The sequence below is a fragment of the Lepisosteus platostomus genome, chromosome 8 (assembly GCF_059453375.1).
Source record: "Lepisosteus platostomus isolate fLepPlt1 chromosome 8, fLepPlt1.hap1, whole genome shotgun sequence".
NCBI classification, from domain to species: domain Eukaryota; kingdom Metazoa; phylum Chordata; class Actinopteri; order Semionotiformes; family Lepisosteidae; genus Lepisosteus; species Lepisosteus platostomus.
The window spans coordinates 50347494-50374272 of NC_142618.1; the positions used below are offsets into that span (position 1 = coordinate 50347494).

The 26779-nt window shown below is 37.1% G+C and overlaps 1 protein-coding gene across 1 annotated transcript; it reads left to right on the forward strand.

Moving 5' to 3' along the window:
- Nucleotides 1-985: 985 nt before the first annotated feature.
- On the forward strand, nucleotides 986-26779 carry ncapg2 (non-SMC condensin II complex, subunit G2). Its single transcript, XM_088643831.1, has 28 exons — nucleotides 986-1110; nucleotides 2445-2551; nucleotides 4697-4888; nucleotides 5835-5949; nucleotides 6332-6489; nucleotides 7124-7258; nucleotides 7368-7462; nucleotides 9243-9312; nucleotides 9974-10060; nucleotides 11141-11233; nucleotides 13688-13813; nucleotides 14743-14922; nucleotides 15120-15272; nucleotides 15895-16117; nucleotides 17807-17904; nucleotides 18617-18790; nucleotides 18929-18999; nucleotides 19083-19236; nucleotides 19420-19593; nucleotides 20141-20257; nucleotides 20435-20575; nucleotides 21009-21108; nucleotides 21985-22175; nucleotides 22694-22837; nucleotides 24726-24829; nucleotides 24924-25018; nucleotides 25936-26038; nucleotides 26396-26779. The coding sequence occupies exons 2-28, from the start codon at nucleotides 2474-2476 to the stop codon at nucleotides 26445-26447; spliced, it is 3423 nt and encodes a 1140-aa protein (XP_088499957.1). The 5' UTR covers nucleotides 986-1110; nucleotides 2445-2473; the 3' UTR covers nucleotides 26448-26779.

Consider the following 26779-nt stretch of genomic DNA (forward strand, 5'->3'; position numbering starts at 1 on the left):
TTCATGCCAGTGGTGTAGCAGAAAGCCTTATCTGCTAGTTAGCATGGACACATTTATCTCTGCAAAAGGCATTATAACATGGGAACAGAAAAAGAAATGCTTTCCTTTTTTTTGTCCCAATGGACGCCACAGGGTGTCCATGAACATGAACAAGTTGTTTGTGGATGACATGACCTTATATCACAGTGACTCCTTCCATTGGACATCCACCTACTGTATAGCCACAGAAGTACTGTCTCCCTTGTTGAACAATAGTGCTAATTAAACTGTATGTCTTTTATCAGTCTTTTGGGGTTATTTTGAACACTTAGTCCTTCTAACAAAAGCAGATTTATGGAGGATAAACTGAATTCAGCGAGGAGCCTGTGAAATATCTAGAAGCTGCACCATGAAATTGTTCTTGTGCTCCATGGAGATGCAACATTTTAAATCATGCAAATGAGACAGCAACCAACCTATTTATGCATTGCACTCCGAAGTACGATTTTACCAGAAATCACATTCGCTTCCAAATGCTCTTTTTAATACATTTTAATGTGAATGTCTGCATAGTTTTATAACATTAGTGCCATATTCGGAGCAAATTTAGGGTTTATAATTGCCTTTGAATTTCTGGATTGACTAGAAATTCAAAATTGTGCTCCAAACCTATCAAAAATATGTTTTAATGTATTTTTTTAACGAGGTTAAAATTTAAATTATGACTGTATTGTATTAAATATAATGTATAATTGTTGTCGGGATAATGACAAAATATTAAAATTTTGACCCTATACGTTGCATACATGTGAGAGCAAAAAACTGTATTTGCCTCCAAAAGCTCCCGAGCACCAGCTTGCAGCGAGTGGAAAAGTAAAAGTGGGTATTCCTCACTTCACAGTCCTACCAGCAGAGCTGAAGTCCTACTCCGACACAAGAGGACCCCTATCTCTCCAACTCCAGGATGCGCTTGTGTGTGGACGTGCGCGCTCTCGAGAACGCACGCGAGGGCGCGCACGGCCGAGGTACCCGCGGAAGTTGAAGAAGTAAATTCAATTTTGCGCGGCAATTGTAAACTGTTTAGGGTAGTGGGACGAGAAAAGCAAAAGTATCTGGAAAGAATTGTTGCTGGTAAGTAGCTCCTTTCTTTTAATTTTGTGAGCCGTTTGGCGATTAAATAAATGATTTGTGCTGTTCCGCTCATTGTTATTTTTTTACATTTATTTTTTTAAGTGTGATTTGTTATCCAAAGGCTCATACAACGTTACGCTGATTTCTCCACCATAATATGATTTCCACATCACGTTCATGACTGAACATGTTTTGCTATGATAATGGGTTTGTATTATTTTAGTTAATCGAGAGCTGTGAACTATGTAAAATGCTGTTATCTAGATAAAGTGGCGGGTTTGTCCAGCAGGACAAACAGCACTAGAAACGAACTTACAGTATGTAGAGCGCTACTGCAAATATCAGTCCTCATTAGCTGCTTTGCGGTATAGCAGTGCTTGTTCAAAAATGTTTTGACAACAGATATATCAAACCTCAGCTTACACTGGATGAAGTCCCAAAATACAGAGAGAACAAGCAATTTTTTAAACTGTAAACATGATAATCACCCTTTGCACGTAAATCAGCAGCGTATTTCTGTGAAATATAGTCACTCTTGAAAGCACCTGAGATTGTAGTACATTGTCGACTGTCGTACGGTGTCACTGAAATAGAAATAGACCTCTCTAAATTGAGGGGAATTAGGACACCTAAGAAATGTGCTGCCACCTAAAAACTGACGTTCAGCGTTACATTTAAAACAGAACTGGCCTTGTGGGATGCTTTAATGCATTTTTTCAATTGTAGTACTAGTGACATAACTGTAGTTATCCCGATCAAAGCTGCATTTTCCAGTGGATGCCATATATTGAATGAAGTGCAAATGTAATCAAAGTCATATAATAATTAATAAGCCCTATTATGCTTAATAGGATAATTATTCTTAATAACATGGTATTATTTAAACAAACTTACAGTATATTGTAACCTGGGTGTTGTTGAACCATTAAGATGGACAGACTTCTACTGTATCATAATGCCCTGGTTTGTTATGGTTAGCATTAGCTTGCTGCTTGAATTGCATCTCTAATAACATGTTGTTCTTATTATTCAGAATGCATTAAAACGGGATTTAATGCTAATTTAACCATACTTTAACATTTAATGCAGATGAATATTGGTGGTGATAAAGTTTATATTATGTCCAAAATAGCTTAGATGTGTACATTTACATTTTGCAATCATTTTTATGGATTTAATAGTCGATTTGCAGAGTTCTATGTTGGAAAATTAAAATAGGTATATTATAAATGTCATTTTTCATGTTTTTCTCAGCTTGGATTTATTGGACCATGTATTTTGTTTCTATTGTGACATTGTGACACAACTTGTGTTTATTTTTCACTGTTTTGCAGCAAAGCACTTGGGGTGCTGGCATCTAAATATGACAAAACGAGAGGAATTTTTAAATTCAGTCAGCAAAGAGAATGTGGAGGAGTTCTTGAAATTCCTAAAACTCCATGTAAGTATTTCAGGCTTTTAATTCAATGAGAGACGCTGGAATTATGTAGATTTGGAAACTGAAATTCCTTTTGTAGCCACACAGCAGGTTGTCTACAGTCTGATTAAGGGTGAAATAGTGGATTGTTGTTTGTCAGACCGGTGGTTTTTGCTCTTGATCTTGTGGAAACAGCATGCCTCCTGGGTTCATCTCCAGCTAAGTTCTTAATTGCAGGCTAGTTGATATTTTTTTTTCTTTAATTTAACCATCTGGATTTAGGATGAATCGTGGGAGTCTCTGATACTGTACGTTGTCATTCCTGCCTGTGCTGTTCATTAGAGAAGGTTTGCCTATTAAGAGCTTTTTAGAGGAAAGATAGCAAATTCTTCATTAGCAGTTTGAGGAGAGTGCATAAAGGTCAGTATGCTGATGTCGATGGAATAATGTGCTATATACTTTAGCTACTTTTTGAAACCAAGGGTTGAGTGCAGAAAAAAGTCTAAACAGGCAAGAAGATCAATTACAACCACTAGTTAATATTTGTGGTTAAGGGCTTAGTTGGGATGTAAACAAGAAGAGGCAGGAGTCTCTCAAGAGCAGGACTAAGAATCACTGATCTAGACAGAACAAACTTTTGCATGTCACGGGTCCAAATTTCTAATTACCTGGATGAAATGCACTCCAGAGCATTGTCCAATCCTGGGTTTCTCATCCCTGGTCCAGGGCTAACTCTGTATCTATTAATGTTATTTCATTAGAGTTCCTTCTTATTTAGGTCAACTCGTAAGGTAAATTTGCTGATGTTTTGTTTTTTCCACTTCTTAAATTTAACTTTTGCAGTGTACTGTATGTGAACGTTTTCACCTCTTGTAAATTTGATCTTCTTTGAAAAACAAGAAGGACAATTTAAGGAATTTATTGGTATACTTTTCAATCAAGTCAGAGCTGAGTCTGATTGGGGAAAATAGCCTTTCATAAATCCCACAATATATCATATACAGCTATTTAAGAACCAGAGTTGATAGTTCTTGAATTAATAGACTATTTAGTTTTCCCCCAAACTGGAAATATGAATGCTTTGTACATGTAAAGTGTATTACTCAATACGTGCTGTCCTGTTTAATGTAAACTACAGAAAAAAATAAAAGTAACATATAACAATCCACAATATCTTTGCTATGCTCAGTTTCTTGAAGATGTGATACTAGAATATTCCTCCCTGGCTCCTCCTAAAAGCCTAATCCTTCTATCCAGTGTCACTGTATACAGGTAGCTTCCCTGACAATTGGATAAGCACAGTCCATGTAATGAAATCTACAGTATGAAGCTGCATAGCACTGTGGGCAGCCTATTCAGCAGAGCAGCCAACATGTCTGGCTGCAAAATATATTAAAACATATATTAAGCAATTTATGTGATAGAATATGGCAACCTGGAAAAAAGGAAGGAAAGCAAAGCACTTTTATCCCAGTGCTCACTGTTAACCGTTCCGTACATCTGATGTCTGCTTGCCTGCCGTGTTCATCTTTGTAACATCAAAATCGACCTATATGGCTGAATATTCCAAATAAATTCTTCAACCTCTTAATGAACCGACATAATACCTACTGCTAATAACGTTTAAATTGAATGAAAATGTAAGTGGGCAAAAGTATTTTCTGTTGTTCTTTGCCATTACCTCTTTGACTTCTACATTAATACAAAAGTTGAAAGGGACTGTAAAACTGGAGAAGATCTTCATAAGCTTTTTTTGGTATGTGATTTACTCCCCTTGATTTACACTTGGAAAGTGTAATGATCTGCATGATCTTAGCCACCTGGTTCTCTGGGTTAAATGTTTTCAAGGTCTCCATAATAACTCTACATTTTGCGCTGTTACTTTCTATTCTTTTTATTGAAAAGCCAGGCTCTTCCAGGTCAAACATTTCCGGTTTCTTTCTTGTACCCTGGGCAGTTTTTGTAAAACAATATGGAGAGGAGTAGCTTAATTATCAAATGCATTTCTCTAAAATCTCTTGAGATTTAAGGTTTGGTCTTAGGGGCTGTATATTGAAAACAGCCGTCTAATATTTCTTCTTGTATCCTGGTTTCCCTTTGTGATACTACAGTATATGAGTTTATTGGGATGCACCCTTAAACCCGTATTTTACTCGTTTCTTCTTACAGAAGGACAGTTCGGAGCCCTTCGATCTGCCGGAGCTCATCCAGGAGCTCCCTACAAAGCAGAAGGAGCTGCTTTGGGGGAAACTGCAAGCGCTCTTAACCGAGTCACTGTTGGACTTCCCCGTGGAGCAGTGGAACCAGGGACTGGACGATGACAGTGGGGATGAGATGGAAGTGGAACTTCCGCCGGCCTTAGTAAGTATAGAAGAAGATAATGAGGGTTTTCCTTTCCCCCTCCTGCATTTTTTGGGGTTGATTTCACAGTATACCCTCCCTTTAAAATGCAATTGCCACTCTCTCTGTCTTCACTAGATCCCAGTGTTGCCCTCTGAATATATAGATGCTTGCACAGACATTTCTGTTCTGTTGGAAAGTGTATAGTCAGATGCATTAATCAACTAATGTCAAAAATAAATGCCTAACCAAACATACATAATGAACGTCATGACTAAAATGCAAGTTGGACGTGATCATGGATGAGTAATTAGTGCCGCTCTGCTGGAATAATTGATAAAGCAAGGTGGTCGTGATGTTAAGTGCAAAACAGCTTGTCTTATTTCATAATTAACAGTTTTGTTTTGTGTTTTTTTTTTAACCGGGGAAACAAAATTTAGCTAGGGTGTGTTTAAAGGGGTGTCACATGATGAGAAATGAACACCAAAATGACAAAACGTGAGGTGTTCTCAATAGTCCACCTCTTTGACCCAATCAGCATTTCATTATCTTCATGGTTTTTACAGGACGTGGTGTATACAGCTATGGTGTATACATGTATACAGGTCTATACATATGTGGGTGTTACTGTATATTGCCAGTGTACAGAAAGATTACATGGTATTAAAAATGCTTTAACATAGACAGAAGGTGCGCCAAAGGTTTGTGCTGATGTGCAAATAAGGCGCCTCGTTCAAAAATGAAAGAGGCATTTTTGTATCATAGAAAACAGTTTGTATTGCAGGCCACTCAAGAAAAGGTGTAGTCAAGTGTGAACATCAAAATCATAAATGATCCGGAACACTTCCAGCATCACCTGTCAGATCACCCCTTTAAAAAAAAAAACTTCTGCTTCTTTTTTTGTCCATCCTTTTCTTAAAGAATTTGAAATGTCTGCTTGCTTCAGTTTTTCCCCTTCTTTACTTAGAAACAGACCATGGCCATAATCGAGGCTGTGACAGCTGTCGCTACTGCCTCAATAACTGTAATGCAAGATGATGATGCTTACGATGCTCTGCTTGGGTGTGCCCATATGTTAAATGGTAAGTGAGTCTGGATTATTCACTGTAAAGGTAGTTTAGAATAAGCCCTTAACATCTTAAAAGTTAGGGAACTACAGTCTTTTGTCCTGATGTAGCAGGAAACAGTATATTTCATATCCCTAGATTAGCCTGTGAAAGATTTTCTCAAATTAAGGTAATAGTCCAAAATGTCCAACTCTTGGTTGTTGGCGTTCGTATCATCAATGTCATGTTTTATCAACCATGCCAGGGGAGTCTTCATTGATTCCCTGTAGTATATTTTATTTCTCACTTTAATTGGGAATTTTACCACGACCTTTAGTCTATTTTTCAGGCGATGGAAGAGGGGGGTAGGAATATAAATAAGGAGTGCTCAGTTTTTTTTGTTGTGACTTTTTGTCAGCGATTCTGAGTGCTGTGCCGCCCTCGGAAATGATGGTACAAGCTTCAATTCAGCGCTTCTGTGAGCAGTGGTGGGAGAAAGGACTGGAAGGAAAGGACGAGCTGGGAAAAAGCGCTTTTCTAGGGCTTTTGGAGAGAAGTCTTTCACTAAAGAACCCGGTAATGTACACAAGAATGGGTTTTTATTCGGTTTCATAGGCTGACACAAACACTTTATTCTTTCATGTGCTGTATACACTTATTTTGCAAATAGTGTTACAGTTTTAAGTAATTGGTGTTCATTTAATCTTTGAACATTCAGTTCAATCTCAAACTAAACTCATTTTGTATAGATACTGTACCTACCTCAGTGATATAGTGTGCAATGTAGTAAATTGCATTCTTGGATCGGCTTCCTGTTTTAGAGTTTAGCCGAGCACAACTCTGAATATATTGCAGCCTATTAGGAAGCTGAATTCCCTTTGTAACGCATAGGTTACTATTCATTATAGGAGACGGTAAACTATACATGCCTACACATACGCACACAAGAGTATAAGAACATATTTTTTTCTTGAAAGTCAATATTAATTTTTCTAGCTGTAAAAAGATTAATTTTTAGGCGATTTTATTATTGACGAAAACATTGTCTAATATTTTGTGACAATAAAAACATAAGTTTAATGCGAGACTTTACTAACATCCTGTATAACTAAGATCTGAGCGTTTATTCGAAGGTAATAAATGATTAATATAATACTTCTTTGCTACTGGGGATTTTGTTCTGATGCTTTATATTCTTTTGCATTCGAAGGCCACATATTTGCAGCGCTTATGGAATCTCCACGAAGTGCTGCTGACCTTTAGCTTTGACTCAGAAGACGGTAAAGGTTTAAGTGACCTGCTGCTGCAGTGTTTTCTCAGTGTGAACCACATTAAACGGGACGAGGTAGATATGCAAAGACATTTTCTCTTTCTGAGTCCAATTCTGAGTCTCAACATTTCTCGCTGAGCGTTGACAGCCACTGTTTTCTTTTCTGTTCTGTCTTTGTTAACAGGGAAGAAGGTTTCTGATTTACGTTTTTAGCTGGAATGTGAATTTTGTAAAGATGATTCATGGAACAATCAAAAATCAACTTCAGTTCTTCCCTAAGTAAGTGTATCACCAGTAATTAGAATTACACTGCCTATAAATAGTTTTCCAATTGCTGAGACCGTTATATACTGTATACAGTAATTGATCTTTGGCATAATAATTACACACAGTTATACAGTACTTTACCACGGTATGAGAAAAAGTGATTTTCCATTTGTCTCGTTTAGTTGTGTTTCATTGTCTGAAAATGTTTTACAAAATGTTCTAAATGTGGTCATTGTACAATGTCAGTAATTACAATATTATTTATTTACCTAATTTCATTTAAAAAAAGCCCAATACACTATACATATGGAAAAGAAACAATTTCCTCCACCACTGGAGTGCAGCATCTCCTAGTGCTTTGTACAGTTTTACCATAAAATACCTTGATTAAATTTTAATTCTGTACTTTATATATCCTAGCAGTGTTTTTTTATTTCTTCCCCCGTTGCTTTAAAGATTTAAGTGATGTCAACATAAACTCCTAAGTCTCCTTCATAAAGTCTTTTTTCAAGCTTGATATTCCCTTTTTTATATACATATGGGTTGTTAAAGGGGAACTGCAGTGCCAATTTCTCAGATATTAAATCTCGGTAACAAAATAAATTAATTGACATAGAATAATTTTGCAAATTTTGAATTAAGCACAAAATTGTGAACTTTGTCAAAGTACTGTAAGTCGGCATGTTGTTGCAAACTCGCATTTGAGTTCCCATGAATTGTGACGTAATACAGCCCTTCCTGCTCACTAGTCACCCTAAGGACTGATACATGGTGACCTAGGAGCAAATTAGTACAGGTTGTGTGGCAGACATTTTACCGCAGAAATGTAATCTGCATGCAGAGTTAACAAGTAAGTAGTATTTGTCGGCATACCGTCTCGAAATCGAAAGCAGTATTTCTATTGGATTAAAAATACATATTCACAAGCCTGCTTATGTCATACGGCCCCAACGCATTGCCGGAAGTTTTGTTACCTCTTTCTGAATCACAGAACATGGCGCTGAGCATACCTGGAAATGTGTCTATTTTCTGATATAAATTGGAGGTTTTGCAAGTTATTGCGTACATTTTACTTTCATTGTGGTTTTTAAATACACTCATCGATGCTGATTTTTTCTAACCCCAAAATATAAATATGGTGTTGCAGTTCCCCTTTAATGCTGCTCTTAGTCCTCAGATCCTGATTATGAAAGCACAGAGTACAATTTAAGAAAATTTAATTATACTGATATTTTGGTACTATTAACCATACTATAAGCCCTTGGAATTTATATGGGTACTTGCAGCCGGTCTCCAGTTCTCAAGTTTCGCCTCTGCACTGAAGTTGTAAATGACAATGTTCAACTTGACTGTCCATATCAGTGCAGGATGCTCCTGGCCAAGCTGCACTGCCCAGGAATAGTCTACAGTACTATATCAAATCTGTTGCGAGTGTGGCCCATGTGTCTGAAAACAACAGTGACTGTTTCGGGCAAGTTGTGTCAAAGAGGTAAATTGGGAAATGAAGGCATGCTTCCAGTACATATTTTACCTGTTGCAAATTTTGGAGAATGGACAATGTATTTTGGCCCTGACAGATCCAGTACATTTTATTCTGCAATGACACTAGAATAGACACTGCTGGGATTGTGTTTATATCTCTGTCTAGACAGAGCATGGCCTACATAAACAGCACAAGGTATGGTATGGGTATTTTAATGACTACAGAAAGGTGTTTTGGTCACAGGCCTTACTGTCCCCTTGTGATGTTTACTATATCAATTTAAACTGATTTCTTTTTTCTTTTTTAAAGATCTATCACAGTACATGTGGCTGAAATATATTTTAGAGCATGGAAGAAGGCATCGGGGATCATCTTAGAGGTATTTAATTTGTTTTTCACAAAATATCAGTCACCATCAAAGGCAGCTTCCAGTAATAATTTGTCACATGATGCCGTGAAAAATATTTATAAATATTGCAACAAAAAAAAACAATTGTCAAAACTGCAAAGATTCCAATTATTCTTGAAGGTCTACTAACTCTAAAATAATTTTAAATTCTAAATGTCATCATTTGCTTGCGTATCTTATTTTGCTTTTGCTCTTATTTTTCATTGAGAAGCACAGTAAATATGCGAACGAGTCTCTTCGGGCATCGCTTTGGAATAGTATGCGTGTTGTAGAAAGAGCTTGGATCCATATATTGAGGATCTGTAAGCTGTTGGAGAGCAGGAAAGACATGCGTGAGTCCATGCTCTGTTGACTTCCTGAGATGGGTTATTTCTGGATAAAGGCGTATTTAGAATTGATTTAACAACAAATGTAGAACAAATCATAAGTGTAATGCATTTGTAAACAGATTAGTAAACGAAGACTTAAGTAGTGTAACTCTTAAGCACTAGCAGGAAGCCTCAGCCTATTTGGAGGAAGTTGTTCCTTAACACAGAACCAGCTGTTGTTTATCTGTTTTTACTTCTAGTTAATGGAAGCTTGTCTTTTTTTAGTGTGGTTTCTAACCTTTTTTTAATTATCCTTTTTTTAGGAAATAGAAAAGGTTTGCATCCAGGATTTCATGCAGCATGGCATTCACCTTTACAGGAGTTCGCCGGTTCATTCTAAAGTGCGACAGGTAAATTTGCCTTTTCCCCATATAGTGAGTGTGTTGCCTTATTTCAGCTCTTACCGTCTGTATCAAATTGTGAAAGGTGAGAAAGCCCACACAGATGTCTATTTCATCTTGGACAGCAGGAACAAGGGAGTGTAAACAGAAATTAAATGGAACTAATCTGACATTGTGAAAATACTTATTTTACACAAAGAGCTGAAAGTGTATGACTCCAGTCCTGTAGCTAAATCATCTTTTGGAAGCCGAACTTAAGGAATCATTCAAGAGCTGTTCTTACTGTACATTTTGGAAGACTTATATCTCTTCTTGTGCTCTCCAAGTTGGATTTCACCATTACCACCCTTTGTACCATAGAGGAAAGCTGTGTTAAAGAACAACACACAGGTTTATTCTGGCACAGGCTTGCAAGCCATTCACCCCTTTATACATTAAGAACTTCACTGTGCCTTTTTTACGAAGTGAGTTTGCCAAGTTTGATGCAGCTTTTGCTGGCAGCACTGTAAACTCACAGGCAGCCAACAAGTCGCTGATTGCTCTTGTACTCCGCACTGAGGGTGTCCTTGCTGACTTAAGTCCGTGCAACCTCACGGGTATTTGGCCAGATGTGTGCCAGCTGGAGAGTCCTAGTGAAGAATGGCTAATGACATAATACAGGCATGAGACAATCATCTGTGCACGTATATCTGCCTCAGCTTGCGTTTAGATCAAGTGCCTGAGCTGGCAGAGCCCCTTGGAAGCCCTCTGTTCATTTTGGATGGGTTATGGCTTCATTAATGTGCATGCGTCTACCGCTCTACTGTAATTTAGATTTCTCCTGTGTGCTGGGTTTATTCTTTTTGATGGGTAAGTTGTACTTTAGCGCTGTGTGTTGAAAATGTCCGAAAACAGTGGAGTTCAGAGCAGAGCTCAGCACGAACATTCACATTGAGTAAAAGCAATAGAATGCACACAACGGGGGAGAGCTAAAATGAGATAGCAAAAAAAAAAATACTGTTTACATTCCTGATGTAAAGAGCTTTGGAAACAATTGTTTGTTATAGTTGTTTAAGATCTGCCAGTGTTTAACCTGCATATTCTCTCTAGATACTCAGTTACTTCCACAACCAGAAGTTGCGCCAAGGAGTTGATGAAATGCTGTACAGACTATACAAGCCCATTCTTTGGCGAGGGCTAAAGGTAAATGTTCATATTACAACACAAAACATGAAAAACGTTAAAATTCTTGGTGCATTTACAGAAAAATCTGGGGTGTTCATACAAAGGACATCACTTCCATAATGTTAAGTCCTGTTTTAAGCACACTCCATTAAAAGCAGCTCTTGTTCAGAGTACTTTAAGATTTTTTTTTTAAATCGTACATGAAATATAGTAGATTATTAACTGAAGGTATAGCTTTGCTGGAGCTTTTTAAATAATTGCAAATGCAAGTGGTATGAATATAATCTGTGAGAACTCAATTGAAAGACAAACCTCAAATACTCATGGGTGAAAAGCAGAAAGTTTGAGATTGATTAACATGATTAATTAACTCCACTGCACATTTTCAATTGCTCCCTCTTCAAGAATACAAAATAGGATGTCATTGTTGAATAAGGATTTGTTCCTTGATGTCTCCTTGCTGATAGAAAAATATAATTTTCTTCTGTCAAATATAAAGTTATGAGAAAGTATGGCAGTGTCGGGAAAAATCCTAAATCCTTAAAATCTTCAGCTAGACATAGTGAAAGATACACTTTTATAATCCATCTATCAAGACATTCTACTTGAAATAAGTACCATTTTCATCACAATATGTAAGTAAAAATGACAACAAATCATTATAAACACTGTTATTGTCTCTTCAGAGTCTACATTTAGCCTTTAACTTGCACTGCAGATGTCTGTTTATGAATTATAACAGTTCATTTATATAGTTATTCCTTTACATTTTTAAAAATAATTGTTGTTTTTTCCATCTTTAAATAATGTTTTTTAAAGAATATAATATGGCAGTGTTATTAATTATTAATGTTTATTAATGCTCGGAAGATGTCAACCAGTTTTTCCTCTTCTAATTGTACGAGGAAGCTAATGAGACTCACAATGCACAGATGTCTGAGCTATTTCAGACTTTATGAGTTGCAGGGACTTTAGCTTGTACTGATGAAGGAGAAAAGCAACACATTTAACATTTAAACTTCAATGGTTGCATATTGAAGTAATGTGAATACATTTGGAGTAAATGTATTCAAAATGGACAAATCAGGTTTTTGGCAGTTTCTATCAGAAACTGCAGCCTTGTAGTTTTTTTTAAAACTCATCTCCTGAAAGCTGATTTCTGAATCATTTTGTAGTGTAACAACTAATTTTATCCACTTTTGTATTTTAGCACTGTACTGAACTTGCTGTGTCAATAGATGATTTTAGTGAGAATGGGTTGTTCTATCATTTTGGATCTCACTTAGTGTTATTACTATAGGCTACTCAGTGTGTCTCAATGCCAGATGTGCTGCACACTAAACATAAGTAATTGCAAACAGAATTAAAATGCATAGACAATGCAAAATCATAAATAAAACACTTACCCATCAAGTATATGTGAGATTATTGAGGAGTATGGAAAAAATAATTTTCAGACTGTCAAAGAAGAAAGGAAATTGAAGTTTCTAAAACAAAACTACACAATCAGGATCTAATTTAATGATATGAGCATGATGATTACTGTAATGGAAAGTTACTGAGAAAAGGTGTTTTATCCTAAAAATGTTGTTTACGGACAGAGCTGTGCTGCAGAAGCAGCTGGATACTTAGAACAAAGTGTGATAGCACCCAACTCATCAAGGGCACGGGATGTTTTAATAATGTTTATCTCCGCTGCTTGAAGAAGGGAGAATGAGAAACTATTTGAATAACTGCTCTTCTTTGCTTAAAGAAGAAACCTATAAGGAATGGAAAATTACTGCTTTGCCTGTCTTTGAAGTGTTGCATCAGCTTAAAAAAGATATAAAACAAGGGCTCTCCCTGCTTGCTTTTGAGTCAGCTTTCACTTCTCTGCACAGACGGGTGATGGCTTTTTCCCATATTGCAATATGAATGAAGACTTTACTGAGTTAATGAGAATACCTCTCCTGGCTCTTCTTCGATAAAAATCCACAACATTACATAAACAAAAATCCAAATTCAGGGTCTATACAATTGTCAATTCAGTAATCACATGCATTATAAATTAAAAGAGATACAACAACTTTTGTTGAATATCGCAGAATTGTATTCACAGCCTTTTCTTGTACTGTACATGTCCTTTTTATTCGACTCATTTAAACTACCTGTCCTATACATGGAAGAAAATACTATATTTACTTGAGAAAAAAAGAAATGAGCAATCTCCAGAGACAGATGGCATTCCATTTTCCAATTTCCATTAAAGACATTTGGCTTCATAACAAGTTTCTAAATTGAATTAAAATAATCTATTCAAATCCTACTCACAAGATTAATACTGAAAACTTGACTAAACATCCAGTCTTAATCCAGGTTTGTCAAATGTTTGAAGTAGAACCATGTTAATGTTATTTAAGAGGCTTATGTCAACCTTATTTTTCTTTATTCTATCATCTTTTTTTAAAAAAAAAACACTCTTGAAACATGCAGGCAAGCAGTTCAGAAGTCCGTGCCAATGCTGCATTACTGTTCACAGAAGCATTCCCCATTCAGGATCCCAGTTTAAGCAATGAGGACATGGACAGCGAAATCCAGAAGCAGTTTGAAGTATTGTTTGTAAGTTGTTACCTTTTTCTTGTATAACACATGAACAAAGGGAATCTTACCAGTCTTTTTTTTCTTATCTACAATAAATTTCAATAGGGATCAAATCTAAAGGGGTGATCCCACAGAGCACTGTAAACTCTGTGTACCGTTAAATTAAAGCACTCGTAATTATAGGACCACACTTCAGTATTTGTAATTTTTCATTAGGTGTTTATTACAGACAGTAGTGGTAACTGCATTTAGAAGTACAAAGGACTGGTGAGCATAAGCAACAGCACTTGAATTCTAAAAGTCTGGCCATGTGTCACATACTGTGGTCTGACTTCATTGTTTTGCAGTGTGTTCCTACGTAACTCATCATTTGAAGAAAATGTTCTGTAGATTAATTTAAATGCTTGATAAATGTTTTCGTACAGTATGTAAGATAAGATCTGCAATATACTATAATATACTATATACGTACAAGTAGGTAGCTGGGACAGCATGAGTAGGCTGCAAAGGAACAAGTAAAGGTTTATTCCATGCTGAACAGTAAAGAAACGCAACGTTTGAGGGAGAGAGAGAGAGAACGGTAAATCAATAAGGTGTTAGAGAACAAAGGCTAGAGTTGGTATGAAGGGAAGAGAACAGTGAGTAAAAGGGCAAAAATTAGTTTCCAAACTCAGGGGAAGCGGGAGAGGTGTGAAAAGGTGAAATCTCTAAACACATAGAGAGGATTTAGAAGGAGAGTCTGTTGAGAGAAGGGCGAAGGACTGTTCCAAGTTAAAGGATATTTTTGGTTTTGGATGCCTTTCTGCAATAGGAGTTCCGAAACCCCTGTGAGGACGCATATACAGTATAGTATATATGCACATTTAATTATTTGACTCCACTTTAAACTTTGTTAGTTTGTTATGTTTTTCCATGATACAGGAAATAAAATGTATGGTTTTTAACAGTCTCTCCTAGAGGACCCTCAGCCACTGGTCCGCTCGGCTGGAGTTCTGGGTGTTTGCAGAATAACGTCAAAGTATTGGGAAATGATCCCTCCCAGCATCCTCACAGACTTTCTAAAGAAGCTGGTCACGGATCTGGCTGCTGATGTGAGCTCTGCTGATGTCCGCTGCTCAGTCTTCAAGGTGGGATTGGACCTTCGCTCTGTGCCTTTGTACACAAAGTGACTACAGATAGGGTTGTTTTTCATCGTCCATGTAAGCCAGTCATTGCACAGTACAGAGCCTTTGTGTATTTAAATTAACCCTCTTCCAATCCTGATCGAATTCACCAGTTCTTTTGTCTTTGTTTGAGTCTCCTTTTCCCTTTGATTAATCCTTAGTGTATGACCATGATTCTGGACAACAAGCTGAGCCACCCGTTGCTGGAGCAGCTGTTTCCTGTCCTGAAAAACAGCCTCCATGACACCTCGGAGAAGGTACGAGTGGCCTTCATAGAACTGCTGCTGAAGATTAAAGCTGTCAAAGCTGCCAAGGTGAGATGCATGCCGTTCCTTATTGGCAAAAATAATAAATACCTTAAAAATATAAAGTGAATATTTGTCAGCAAAACCTGAACTTGAAACTTTTGCTCTGTTTTGCAATGGAGGGATGTTCATTTTCTGCTTCAAATTCATCTGCTCCATCTTAATGTAAAGTGCCTGGTAGGCAGTTAGGCAGAATCACAATTGAACAGGTTTTCTTTTTTCTTTAAATAAACAGAACAAAAGAGAAGTTTGTTCCTAGAGTTTCACATGGTGGTTTTGTAGTAAGGAGATAACTATCTGTTTGAATCTTTAGAAACATTATTTAGAATGAACATAGGAAGAATGTCCTTCTGGAAATGATAGCCCTACAGGAGGTAAAGGTGTCCAGCTTTTGTGGCAAGGGATTGAGCTTTGTCAAAATGGTCCTATGTTAATAGGATAAACTAATAACCAAAATGGACCCTTCTCTCAAGCATGTTGCTGTAGCCTTCTGCTTTAGGGTATTTACTTGATTGTTAGCAGAAGATACCTTTCGAACCATTTAACGTGTACAGTAGCAAGATGTCTTTTCAAGTTTCTTTTGTCAAGCTTTATGATAATGCTTAAAAAAGTGGGTTCTGTTTTTTTCTAGTTCTGGAAGGTATGCTCCATGGAGCATCTCCTGGCTAGACTTGAGGTTGATTCAGCTCCTGTTTCTCGAAGGATTGTAAACCTTCTCTTCAGCTCCTTCTTCCCCGTCAACATGTCGGAAGAAGTCTGGTGTGAGCGATGTGTTACCATAATTCAGATGAATCCCATGGCAGCCAGAAAGTTTTACCAGTACACCCATGAATATACTGCTCCTACCAATATAGGTGAGCTTATGGAATGCATTTACAGTACTGTATGTCACTATTAAGTTTAGAAGTGATTTTTATGGGTTTTAGGGTAATTCATGGTAGTGTTTTCAGAAGGATGTAATACATTGTTGTCTTTTAATGTGTATAAAACTGTTAGACAAAATTTCACACACTGTGAAGCAGATGTTCTCAATCTTTTATGGATGAAAACCCGACTGAAGAAATCTCTCGATAAGGCCCCCAGTTTAATACATATATTCAATATGAAACAGAATTATTATTATTACTGTCAGTAAGTGTACATTTCAAAGGCAGGTTTGCTCTAGTCTCTTACCTTAAATACATCATTTGGTCTAGTGTTTGTCATTTTGCTGAGAGTAAGGATCTGTGAATCATAACAGTTTGCAGTCTTCTTTACAGTACAGGGATTTTCATTTCCTTCATAGTTAATAGAAAGAACTGTTGCATTAAAATGGCAACTTCTGCATTTCTCCTTATTACACACTTAAACACACCCTGGGATACTTAGCCTGATATGTAATGGAGATTTAAGTGCCCATTAACACTAGTTGTGCAAGCCTTAAAACCTTCTCATAAATTATTAATGGATGTTAATATTAACCAGATGTAATACATTAGAAGCTCCTGGAGTCTGGCATATTACAGCAGATTTTCTTTATATGAATGTATCCATATCAGTTTTAGTTTGATTGTTTTCTTTTGTATGTACAGTATGTAGTTTTTTATATTTATAGATAGTGCACATCAATGATAATAAGTGAATTAGAGTACCCTACAGGTTCGAATTTACACAGTACATCAAGGAAATACTGTAACACCAACTTTACAGTTGTCTGATTGCATTAAGGATTATTTATTGTTCTTGAGACTTTTAAACTGACAAAACTTTGCTTGCGGCGTGACCCCGATTGCAGTGCCTGCTGTCATGCCTCCTAATCTATTCTAACAGTTGGTGTTTTTGATACACCAAAAACCCTTCTTTTTAGATTTCTTGGAGGCGTGAGACCAGCTTCAAGGATAAAACCTGCATGCAGCAAAAATACAAATGCTGCACAGGAGCAAGCTTTTTTCGAAATCATGTGCAGACAAAATCGTTAGTCTCAGAAATTCCTTGACGGAATTCTGTGCAATGTGAAGACCTTTTAGCAGCAGATTCAGGTGTCCACCAAAGGAACTATTAGTTTATAAGTATGGGACTCCTAGTAGTCTGATGATTAATAAAATATACAATGAAAGCAAAGGGGTGTTTTTTTATTAACTGTTTAGTGTCCTGTTCCCGTAGAGACTTGTAAACTGTTCTTAACTTATTGTGAGTTTGAGGATTAAACTGCAGGCAGCCTGTTAAGAAATTTTGTAGACACATGTTGGAAATTGTTGCTGAGTTTAAATTTTTTTGCAGTATTATCTTTTTTCGTGTTACTGAAGTAACATAATTTCTTACGGCCCTTGATAACCCTCTGAAGTGCCCCTTCCAGTTGACTCCAGAGAGAATGCTGATGTGCCAGGGATCCCTGAGAAGGGCATTACTGGGGAGGCCATGAACAGAAAAACAGATATCACATTTCATAGTGAACCAGCGTCCTGCATTGTCTCTGCTGTAACTGATTTTGGCGACAGCCAAGTGTGATATGAACGCAAATGGAATTAAATGTTCTTTTTTGTATTAAAATCTTGTGATTCCAGCCAAACTGATGCTGACAATCCGGCGGTGTTTGAATGCCTGTATTCAGAGAACAGCCGACGAAGACGAGGCAGAAAGCAGCAACAAAGAGAATTCCAGTGTGAGTTAATGACTTCAGCCTTTCCATTTCACATGCACTCAGAGTAGCACTAAAGCAGTTTCTGCTTTCCAGGTCCCAGAATAGATAGTTAACTCCCATTGATGTATTATATTTGCTCCTGCAGATGGCTTCTGAAGAACTAAAGAGATAAAAAAGGACTCACTTCTATCATAACCTTTAGTTATCTTGAGTAATGTTCCATAGTTGTGTATTAGAAGTCATCCCCCACCTGTGAGGGTGAGATTTAAACTGGTTTTCTTTTTCCAAAGGATAATACCTATAAAGTTAATGTGGTTTGGAGAAGTGATACAGAAGCAAGTCTAGTCTTAGTAAGTACTAAGAATTAGGTCCAGATGTAGTGATTAATAAAATTTACTAATTATTACATTAATTAAATATTGTAGCTGTAGGGAAATGCTGCTTCTGTGAAAAGTGCTTAAAAATCTTAAGGGCTGGTGCTTGATTCAGGATATTCTGTGGAAGAACATGAAGTCCAAATCCCACGTTTAAAATATTTACATATATCCTTATTATTGAAAATAGTGGCAAGAAAAGTACTGCAAAAGCAATTGATTTGTGGTTAAATAGTATATATTTGCACAGGTTCCTGACACTTGAGACTGATCTTGCTAAACAGATTAGCTGATTAACATTACTGTATAATACCATGATGGAGTGTCGCACATGTCTTATTTTCTTTGCTTTTTCTCAGATTTTGGAGGACGTCCTCTCTGTCAATGACACTTCAACAATGGCCAGCTTACTAGAGGTTGTGCTGATCCTGTGGAGAAGTATTCGCAAGTCTCTTGAAATGAATAAAGAAGCCCTTCAGTACACCACCAGCAAGTTTGCATCGGTGTTGCCTGCATATTTCCGTGTATTTCAGGTATGGTCAATTCTTAACATTACCTAATATCATTGTATTGTAAACTTCTTTTGTTTGCTATGCGAAAAACATCATTGGAATGAATATTTACAATCTGGGTAATGGGTTTTTAATGTCACTGAACTTCTCTCTCTACAGGATCAACGTTGCTTGGTTCCATTGATCCTCATGGCATCTTTCATGCCAGCCACGGCTATCCCTTCTTTCAGGTCTGTTTTTTTTTAATTTCCTGTCCTTCTCTTTCCTTTTTTGTACCAGTCAGTTGAACCCATACTATATGCTTTTTTCACAGCTGCGGTGTCCTCTCCAAGCTGAGAAACTTAGAATATGGAGTTGCCGAATCCCAGTACTCCACGCTCATCGACTGCCTCTGTCGCTGGGGACAGGTGGGACACATCCTGGAGGTCGTGATGGACTGGCTGACTGAGGCCATGCCACAGAAAAAGGTTCGGTTAAAAGTTACACTTTACAGCTTCTCAGAAATGCAGATTCCATTCCCCCCCAATTACGGACAGGTGTTGAAATTGGTAAGATAGCAAGCAGAGCTTGTGGGGGTGGTATAGGGAGGGTGATCGGTACATCAAATGTTTATTTTTATTGAAAACAGTTATCTGCTTTGTCTTCAACAGAGCAAAAAAGACACCCAGGGTAGAGTGCGCATTAATGTGACAGTTGTGGTCAAACCTGACTTAGGCCTGGACTACATTGAATACCTCATCACTCACAGAATGAACCGGTCCTTCCTGCTGGACGTTCAGAAAAAGAAATTAAACCAGCTTCTGAAGGCGATGGGGGCACTGAAGGTACTAGTAATCGTGTAATTTATCATGCTGCTAAAGAATGCATTATTTGGTGTTATTTTTCAGGTCACAGTTTTAAATGATTTTTACGTTTTACAAAGGTATGTGTTTCAGGAACTACATTTAAATAGGTTACAAACGAAACTAAGGAAATTTGTATTTCTGAAATAAAGATTAAGAGTCCTGTTGTAACATGGCTGAAGATGTATGCAAAATAATACCCAGAAACACCATATGACATTCTATACTTCTATTCTATAGACAACATATACATTCTATACTTTTTATTTTAAATACTAATTACTACACAACTACAGCTTTCAGTAGTGCACAGCAAATTTCAGTGTCCCAATACACTACTAACATTTTTACAAATAGAAAAGATCTTGAAAAGTCTGTCTTCCCAGGAGAAGAGGAGTGAGAAATGCTCCCCAGATGGAAACCGAGGCTCTGAGGGAATAAATAAGACAGTTATTAACACAATTAACCTAACTAGAGAGAGTGTTTTGTGTGTTCTTAATGAAATACTGATATTTTATGCTATTCTCAGGTTGTGTTCTACACATGTATCAATTCTACTGAGGTGGGGCCCACTCAGATTGACAAGAAAACTGCGCTCAGAGCCTTCAACCTTCACTGCCGTCTGAGTATCCATCTCCAGGAAAAGGTATGTGGGCCTTTTGTAATCTAGACTTGAGTGTAGAAAGCTCTTATTTTAAAGTTATCAAAACATTAGCTCAGACTTACAACATGTAGGATTTCCCTGCTGACTTGGAACGCTACTGACAGCAGGAGGATGGCCGTTTTTAGAAAGCGTTTTAAAACCGGTTTTAAAATGTTTCAGTTTTCAGGTGACAGGAGCTACCTCTTGGTCCTAGAAAGCGGTATAGCATGGATTACTGAGAAGATCCTTCCTTTCCTCGTCAGTCCTGAGGAAGAAAGGGTCTCCGTGGAGCAGTATGATGTAGCAAAACAAGCCGTGGAAGTAAGTTTCTTTTTAGATTTTAACATGATGCATACTCTTGAGGAATGCTCTATAACACTGAAGCAGGCAAATCACATTTGATGTTTGTCTCTGGTAGTGTATGTGTTATATATGTACAGTAAAAGCCGACAAACAATTGATAGTGTTCTCCATGAGTTATGTATCTCTGAAAGATGAGCGGAGGGGTTGTTTGGACAAGTCTGCCCACATTTACAGTACTCATTCTCCCCCAGTGTGTGTTTACAGGGTGTGTAAAAGTCTGCTAAGACATGATAAACACACAATTGGCCATTTCAAATCACCTGGGTATATAACTTAAAAAATTGGATTCTAAAAAAAACACAAATGGGGAAAATGTTTACAGGATTGCATACAGCATATTAGGTGGGTGTTTGTCCAATAAATACCATATTATGTCTTTTCATGAAAACAGGACTTCCTGAACGTTTGCAAGGATGCCGCAATGGTGGGCCTTGCGGATACAGAATTTAAGGGACAGATTCTTCGTTTCTGCACAGCTGTGCTTCAGTCTGGTGAGTGATGGACCAGAAAGAAGCTGCTTATGTGGAACTAGGGCATCGGCTATGTTTGCATGCAGGTCAGAAAGTTTGGGTTTAGTTACCATTGTCATCGGAAAGTGACACTCTACACACAGTGCATGTGATTTGTGCAAGAGATGTCGATCAGCACTGAAGCATGGAAACATGTATAAGACTATATTGCGTCAAGAGTCACAATACTATTCTTTCTTATTTCATTAACCTCTCTATGATTAAGAAGCTTGTTAATTAAGATCAACTTTAGATTCATTAAGATTTCTTTATGACAGAACTTGTGTTGAAGATGGGTAATTGGAAGGGAAAGAATGAAAAATTCTTATTTTTCCTTAAGATATGGGTGTATAGTGCTACCCATCCTTGACCTAAAAGTCAGTGGTATCAGAACAAGTTGACAATATGGAATTCTTTTTTGTGCTCCATATATTTTTTAAAAATAGTAATGTTGTTATTCTCAAAATTGAATTTGTGGTCTGCTATGTTGTGAGGTTCTGTCCAAGCTATCTGATAAGATGTCTTTGGCACAAATCACTGCATGCAGGTGGAAGGTTTCTGACCTCTGGTCAGATATCTCTGCTGGTTTTGGGGGCAGAACTGTGGAAGTAAGCAGGGGGATGTAAGAACGACACAACACAGAAACAACACCAAGTTAGTCTAAATCTCTGGGGAAAACAAGATTTGGAATTGCATGTGATACCTTTCCATTCTTGAGGTGTCTATCCAAATTTAAATGTTCCACAGAGTTTTCGCTTTCATCGGTTTCACCCTCAAAGTAAATGTAATACGTTTACACTTTCAGAAATCTTTGGAGTTTTTTCCTATTTCACATCATCTGTATGTTTGGCTTTTCAGATAGGGGACACGTGTTCCTGCCATCGCTGATTTCCATTCTGAAAGAGGTCGCGGAGGTCTGCCTGGTTCAGAGTGCTCAAAGTCAAAGTCAGGACCTGTCCCTTCTTCTCAGCTTCGTCTCCGATGTGTTCCAGAAGAGTTTGGAAGCCGTTGCACGCAGACTACGGAAAAATCGCGAAGAGGGGCTGGAGGTGGGAAATGCATGCATAATATACTGTACCAATATGTTTCTTGCATTTTTCCTGTAGAAATGGAGAATTCTTGTGTCAAAATAAGGTGGTGCTGATGTATCATATTTACCATGAGAAAAGATAAGCATTGTCCTAAAGCATGCATGAGTACTGCTGTACTAATAAGCAAATTGCCACAGTCACCATTGTAAAGCAAGGGTTTGTTTGAATGGCACACTCGAAGATAACACTCAATGGGACTGGGAAACACAGGATGTGATAAAACATCATTCAGTGACCTGTAGCAATATATGTTTTGTCTTCATCATTTCACCCTGATGACCGCAGTGGCCCAATTGTATTGGTAAAGACATCCTTTCATTCGAATCATTATTATTCTCAAATTGAATTTCAGAATCATCTCCTGGGTATTGCAGAGCTCTCTGTAAAATTTCCATTCTCCTTTACTTCATTACATAATGAGGACTTGTGTGATATATATGGTAGTATTATCTTAATCTTGTAATTCTTATTTTTAGGTGTGCCATTCAGTCAGCATGGCCCTGGGAGATTTTCTTTCTGTTATTCAAGAATGGCACACAGCAAATACAGCTGTTAAAGCCGCAGTCTTCTCAACCATCATTGCTGCAGTGGTTGTGGAATTGAAGCATTTCCTGCACAAGGTGAGATTTTATTTCAGTGCAGCGTTTTTGACTTATTCATTAAATTGTGTTTATTCAGTACAGTGCTGCAAGCAGTATGGAGTTCATGTTAGAGCTCTATGCCCCAGTACAGATACCACTATTGTATACTTTTTAATATATGATATTATAATGCAATAATAAAATTACAGTAGGACCTTTATTATCATTTGATTTAATGTAATCGTATTATAAAATATGTATGTGCATAGTTCTTAATTTTTTTCCAGCTACAAATATTGAACACATTTGCTTAAAAAGCATCACTTGCACTTGGCAAAAAGTGCAAATGCACAGGGAATAAATCAGTATTCATTAGTAATCACATTGTGAATTCAGCCAAGTACAGGGCTGGTGTTGCACCTTTATCTTTGTACAAAGAAATCAAGCCATCAAAAGCAAAAAGCCTCGTGTCTGCTGGGCTGTTGTACATCAGCCAACGGCACACGTGAGCCCAGAACAAGAAATCCCCACAGCCGGCTTGGAGAGCAAACTGAAATGCATTCCACACCAGGAATAAAATAGTTGCATTGAGGTACACTAAACCAAAGTACCTTTTGGTATTGGTGTGAATTTAGTTTTTTTGACCTGTTTGAATGCTTGAATTGATGAGGAGTAGAGAGTGGTTCTGTTGCTCCCAAGTGATTTACCTGACAAAGGTCTTGATTTAAACCAGTGACTTTAATTCCTGGTCCTGAAGGGCCATCGTGCCCTGTGGTTTCCTTCCCATCCTATTTCCTTAATGACTTGATTTAAACAGTTGTTCACTTAATCGATTTATATTACCTCTGTTTCTGTGTCATTACTCACTGAATCACTGTACGTTACCTATACGGCCTGCAGCCCTCCAGAGCCAGAGTCCTGTCATGGATTAGCACAGATTTAGACTACTGTATACACCATAGAACTGACAAAGCTGGTTCTAGTGTGGAATAAAATGCCCGTGTGAGCTGTGAGCAAGACTTTATAGTATTAATGTCTACAGCTGACTGGCTGGCTCTTGGAACGTATGATTTTGAAAGCAGTAAAAGTTTCCTCAGTTTACTGTAGGGTGTCCGTATTCTCTCTCTTCCAAAGCTCTCAGCTCCGAAATTCCCTAATCCCTCCTATGATTCCCTGCTCCTTCCTCCTCCATCAGTTTGAATCACATTCTTTGTTTTTGGTTGCAAAGACAAACCTGTCTTAAGCAATGATGATTATTAAAAAAAGATAAGATATTTAAATTAATATTCCATGACATGAAGATTTTTAGGACATTTTATTTAATGAATTTTAAATCTCAAAGGAGTATCAATGTGAATACAATATGGTAGTTGTTTTTCTGAAGAATATAAATAACATTTTCTTCGAATGATTAGCATGAGTTATGGCTCAAATGATGACATAATTGTCCACAGATTTTAGATTCTAGGGAGCTTGTATTGTCAGTCTTGCACATCCAATGTTTTCTTACTTACACACTAACTCCTAAAAGCACTGATCAGAAATCTCCAGCAATCATGTCCTATCAGGGATATTTTTTATAATGCATCCCTTACCACCAGTATGGGAAAGATGCAGACCGTGCACAAATCTTTTGACAGATACTATTTTGCCATTTTCTGGCAATATTTCTGCCGGATTTTTCCACTGTGAATCTTGGAGTTGTTAGCATGGAATGGAAGCCTAGTATAGCTCTTATTGATAACAATGTGAGCACACTGGATATAGTGCAGCCCTAATGACACTCGCTCAGACAACGCCTGAGAAAGTGAGCACCTTCACTGGTCAAATCACTCGGGTGCCCCTCTGTGTAACCTTTCAGACTTTTAATCTGGTTCTGATTCTGTGCTTAAGTGAGCTAAAAGATGTGTATTCATTTTATATTCAGGTTTCAGGGGCAGAGGAGGTAGCAGCTCCAGAGACAGTTCAGCATCTGCCTCCACTTTCAAGAACCTTACTGACCGTAATTTTTAAATCTTCGAGTTTAACCAGGTAAAAAAAAAAACAATATTTGTTTATACATAAAACAAATGGGGGAAAAAAATGATATTTTAATTTAGTATTTACTTTTGCTTTATATTTTAAGGTCATTTCTGACTGAGACAAATGAGTCCATTGAATCTGAAGCAATAGATGGATTAACAGGATTGACTTCAGTCTTGTACGTTTTGGCATTAATCAGTAAGTACAGTATGTTACTTTGTATTTTCCTGTTTATGAATTATAAAGGTTTGTTCTGGCTTCAATTTACCTGGGTTCTATGGTTGATTTGTTAATTATGTTGCAATAAGTTGTAAATTAAGGTAAAATAATTTTCTGCATGTGAAATATTCTGATTCAGCAAGTGTTCAAATTTTCAGGCAAGAAGAAGCTATTTCTTAACTATCCTTCTCAACATTTTTATAATATGATCAGAAAGGAGATTATTATAGGCAGAATTTGTACAGGATTCATTGTTTTAAAGGGAAACAGCAACACTATTTTCATAATTCAGGGTTAGAAAGAATCCGCATTGATGAGTGCATTAAAACTGCAGTAACAGTAATAACTTGTAAAACCTCCAATTTACGTCACAAAATAGACAAAATGTCCAGGTATGGCTTTTGTTTTCAAGACGGTTTTGCTGGAAAATACTTAACTCTGCATGTGGATCACATTGGAACATTTCTGCAGTGAAATGTCTGCTGCACAACTGTTTCTACTCTTGTACATCACATTACATTAGTCATTACAGTGACTAGTGAGCAGGAAGGGCTGCATCACACGGCAATTCCTGGGAACTTAAATGCAAGTTGCATCGTCGTTTCACAATTTTCACGATTTTGTGCTTAATTCAAAACTTGTAATTGTTTTAACATCAAGAAATGTATTTTGTTGCCAAGATTTAATAACTGGTCTGAGAAATTGGGCCTGCAGTTCCCTGTTAATGGGATTCCAGAGACCACAGCTTTTCTTTCTTTTGCTGCAGTGCTCTAACTTTTTTGTGTATCATGGTAGTTTATACCACATGATTTTATCCAGTGGCAGATCCAAGGAATGAGGTAAAAAGCCTCTGCTGAGAATTTGACATATATTGTCAACTTTGTTTTATCAAACAGGTCCTTTTAAAGGATCGGATATCAAGGCAACAGTTGTTTCCATTCATAGACAGTTGCAGCGGTATCAAGAAGTCATGGCTGAGGACCGTGGTAGCATTCAAAGGTAATCAGTAGATATGGGATTCATTGTTATTGAAAAATATTAATCCCCCTATTGAAGAGGGGAATATGTGTGGTGTCCACTGCAAACAAGAGTAAACAAGAATATTTATAAATGTTTATTTAGTTGTAATAAAAGGCATTTTCAAATTAGATGTTTAATGTTGATATGTTTCATATAAAATGTGAGGGTAAGACTATTGTTATTGGTGGGTGTTGAACAGTGTTTAAACTGCATGAGACTGTTTTTTAAATGACTACATTAACAAGAAGTGGAACAGCACAAATAGAGGTACTCTCAAAAAACATAAAATTGTTTGTTCATAAAAACAGTCCATAATAAAAACACTTTTTTTTTCAGAGCAATTTATGAGTCTGCTGTCAAGTCTGTGAATAAGATTTTGAAGGTGTGATCAGCCACCTCTAAACAAAAGAGCTGCAAGCAAGACCAGTGGACATTCGATCTGTTAAATTCAGACATCTTTTGTAGGACCCTTGTTTCCTCTTTGTCTTTGTCGCTAATGTGACCTTACAATGGCTTCTAGCATGTTTTTTCTGTTGTTAAAAGACAACACCATCTGATGTACAGGTTCTTATTTACTGGATTCCATGATCTTCAAACAGAAATAATATATATTTAAGAATTCATATGTGAATGACAAATATGACGTCATTTTATTTCAATTGCATATCCCTTTCATATTATAAATACATAGCTCATTTGAATTAAATGTAATTGAAATAA

Coding starts and splice junctions, on each gene's coding strand:
- ncapg2 (XM_088643831.1), top strand. CDS start 2,474: ATGACAAAACGAGAGGAATTTTTAAATTCAGTCAGCAAAGAGAATGTG. Junction 10,061..11,140: donor TTCATTCTAAAGTGCGACAG/GTAAATTTGCCT, acceptor TATTCTCTCTAG/ATACTCAGTTACTTCCACAA. Junction 19,594..20,140: donor AGGCGATGGGGGCACTGAAG/GTACTAGTAATC, acceptor TGCTATTCTCAG/GTTGTGTTCTACACATGTAT.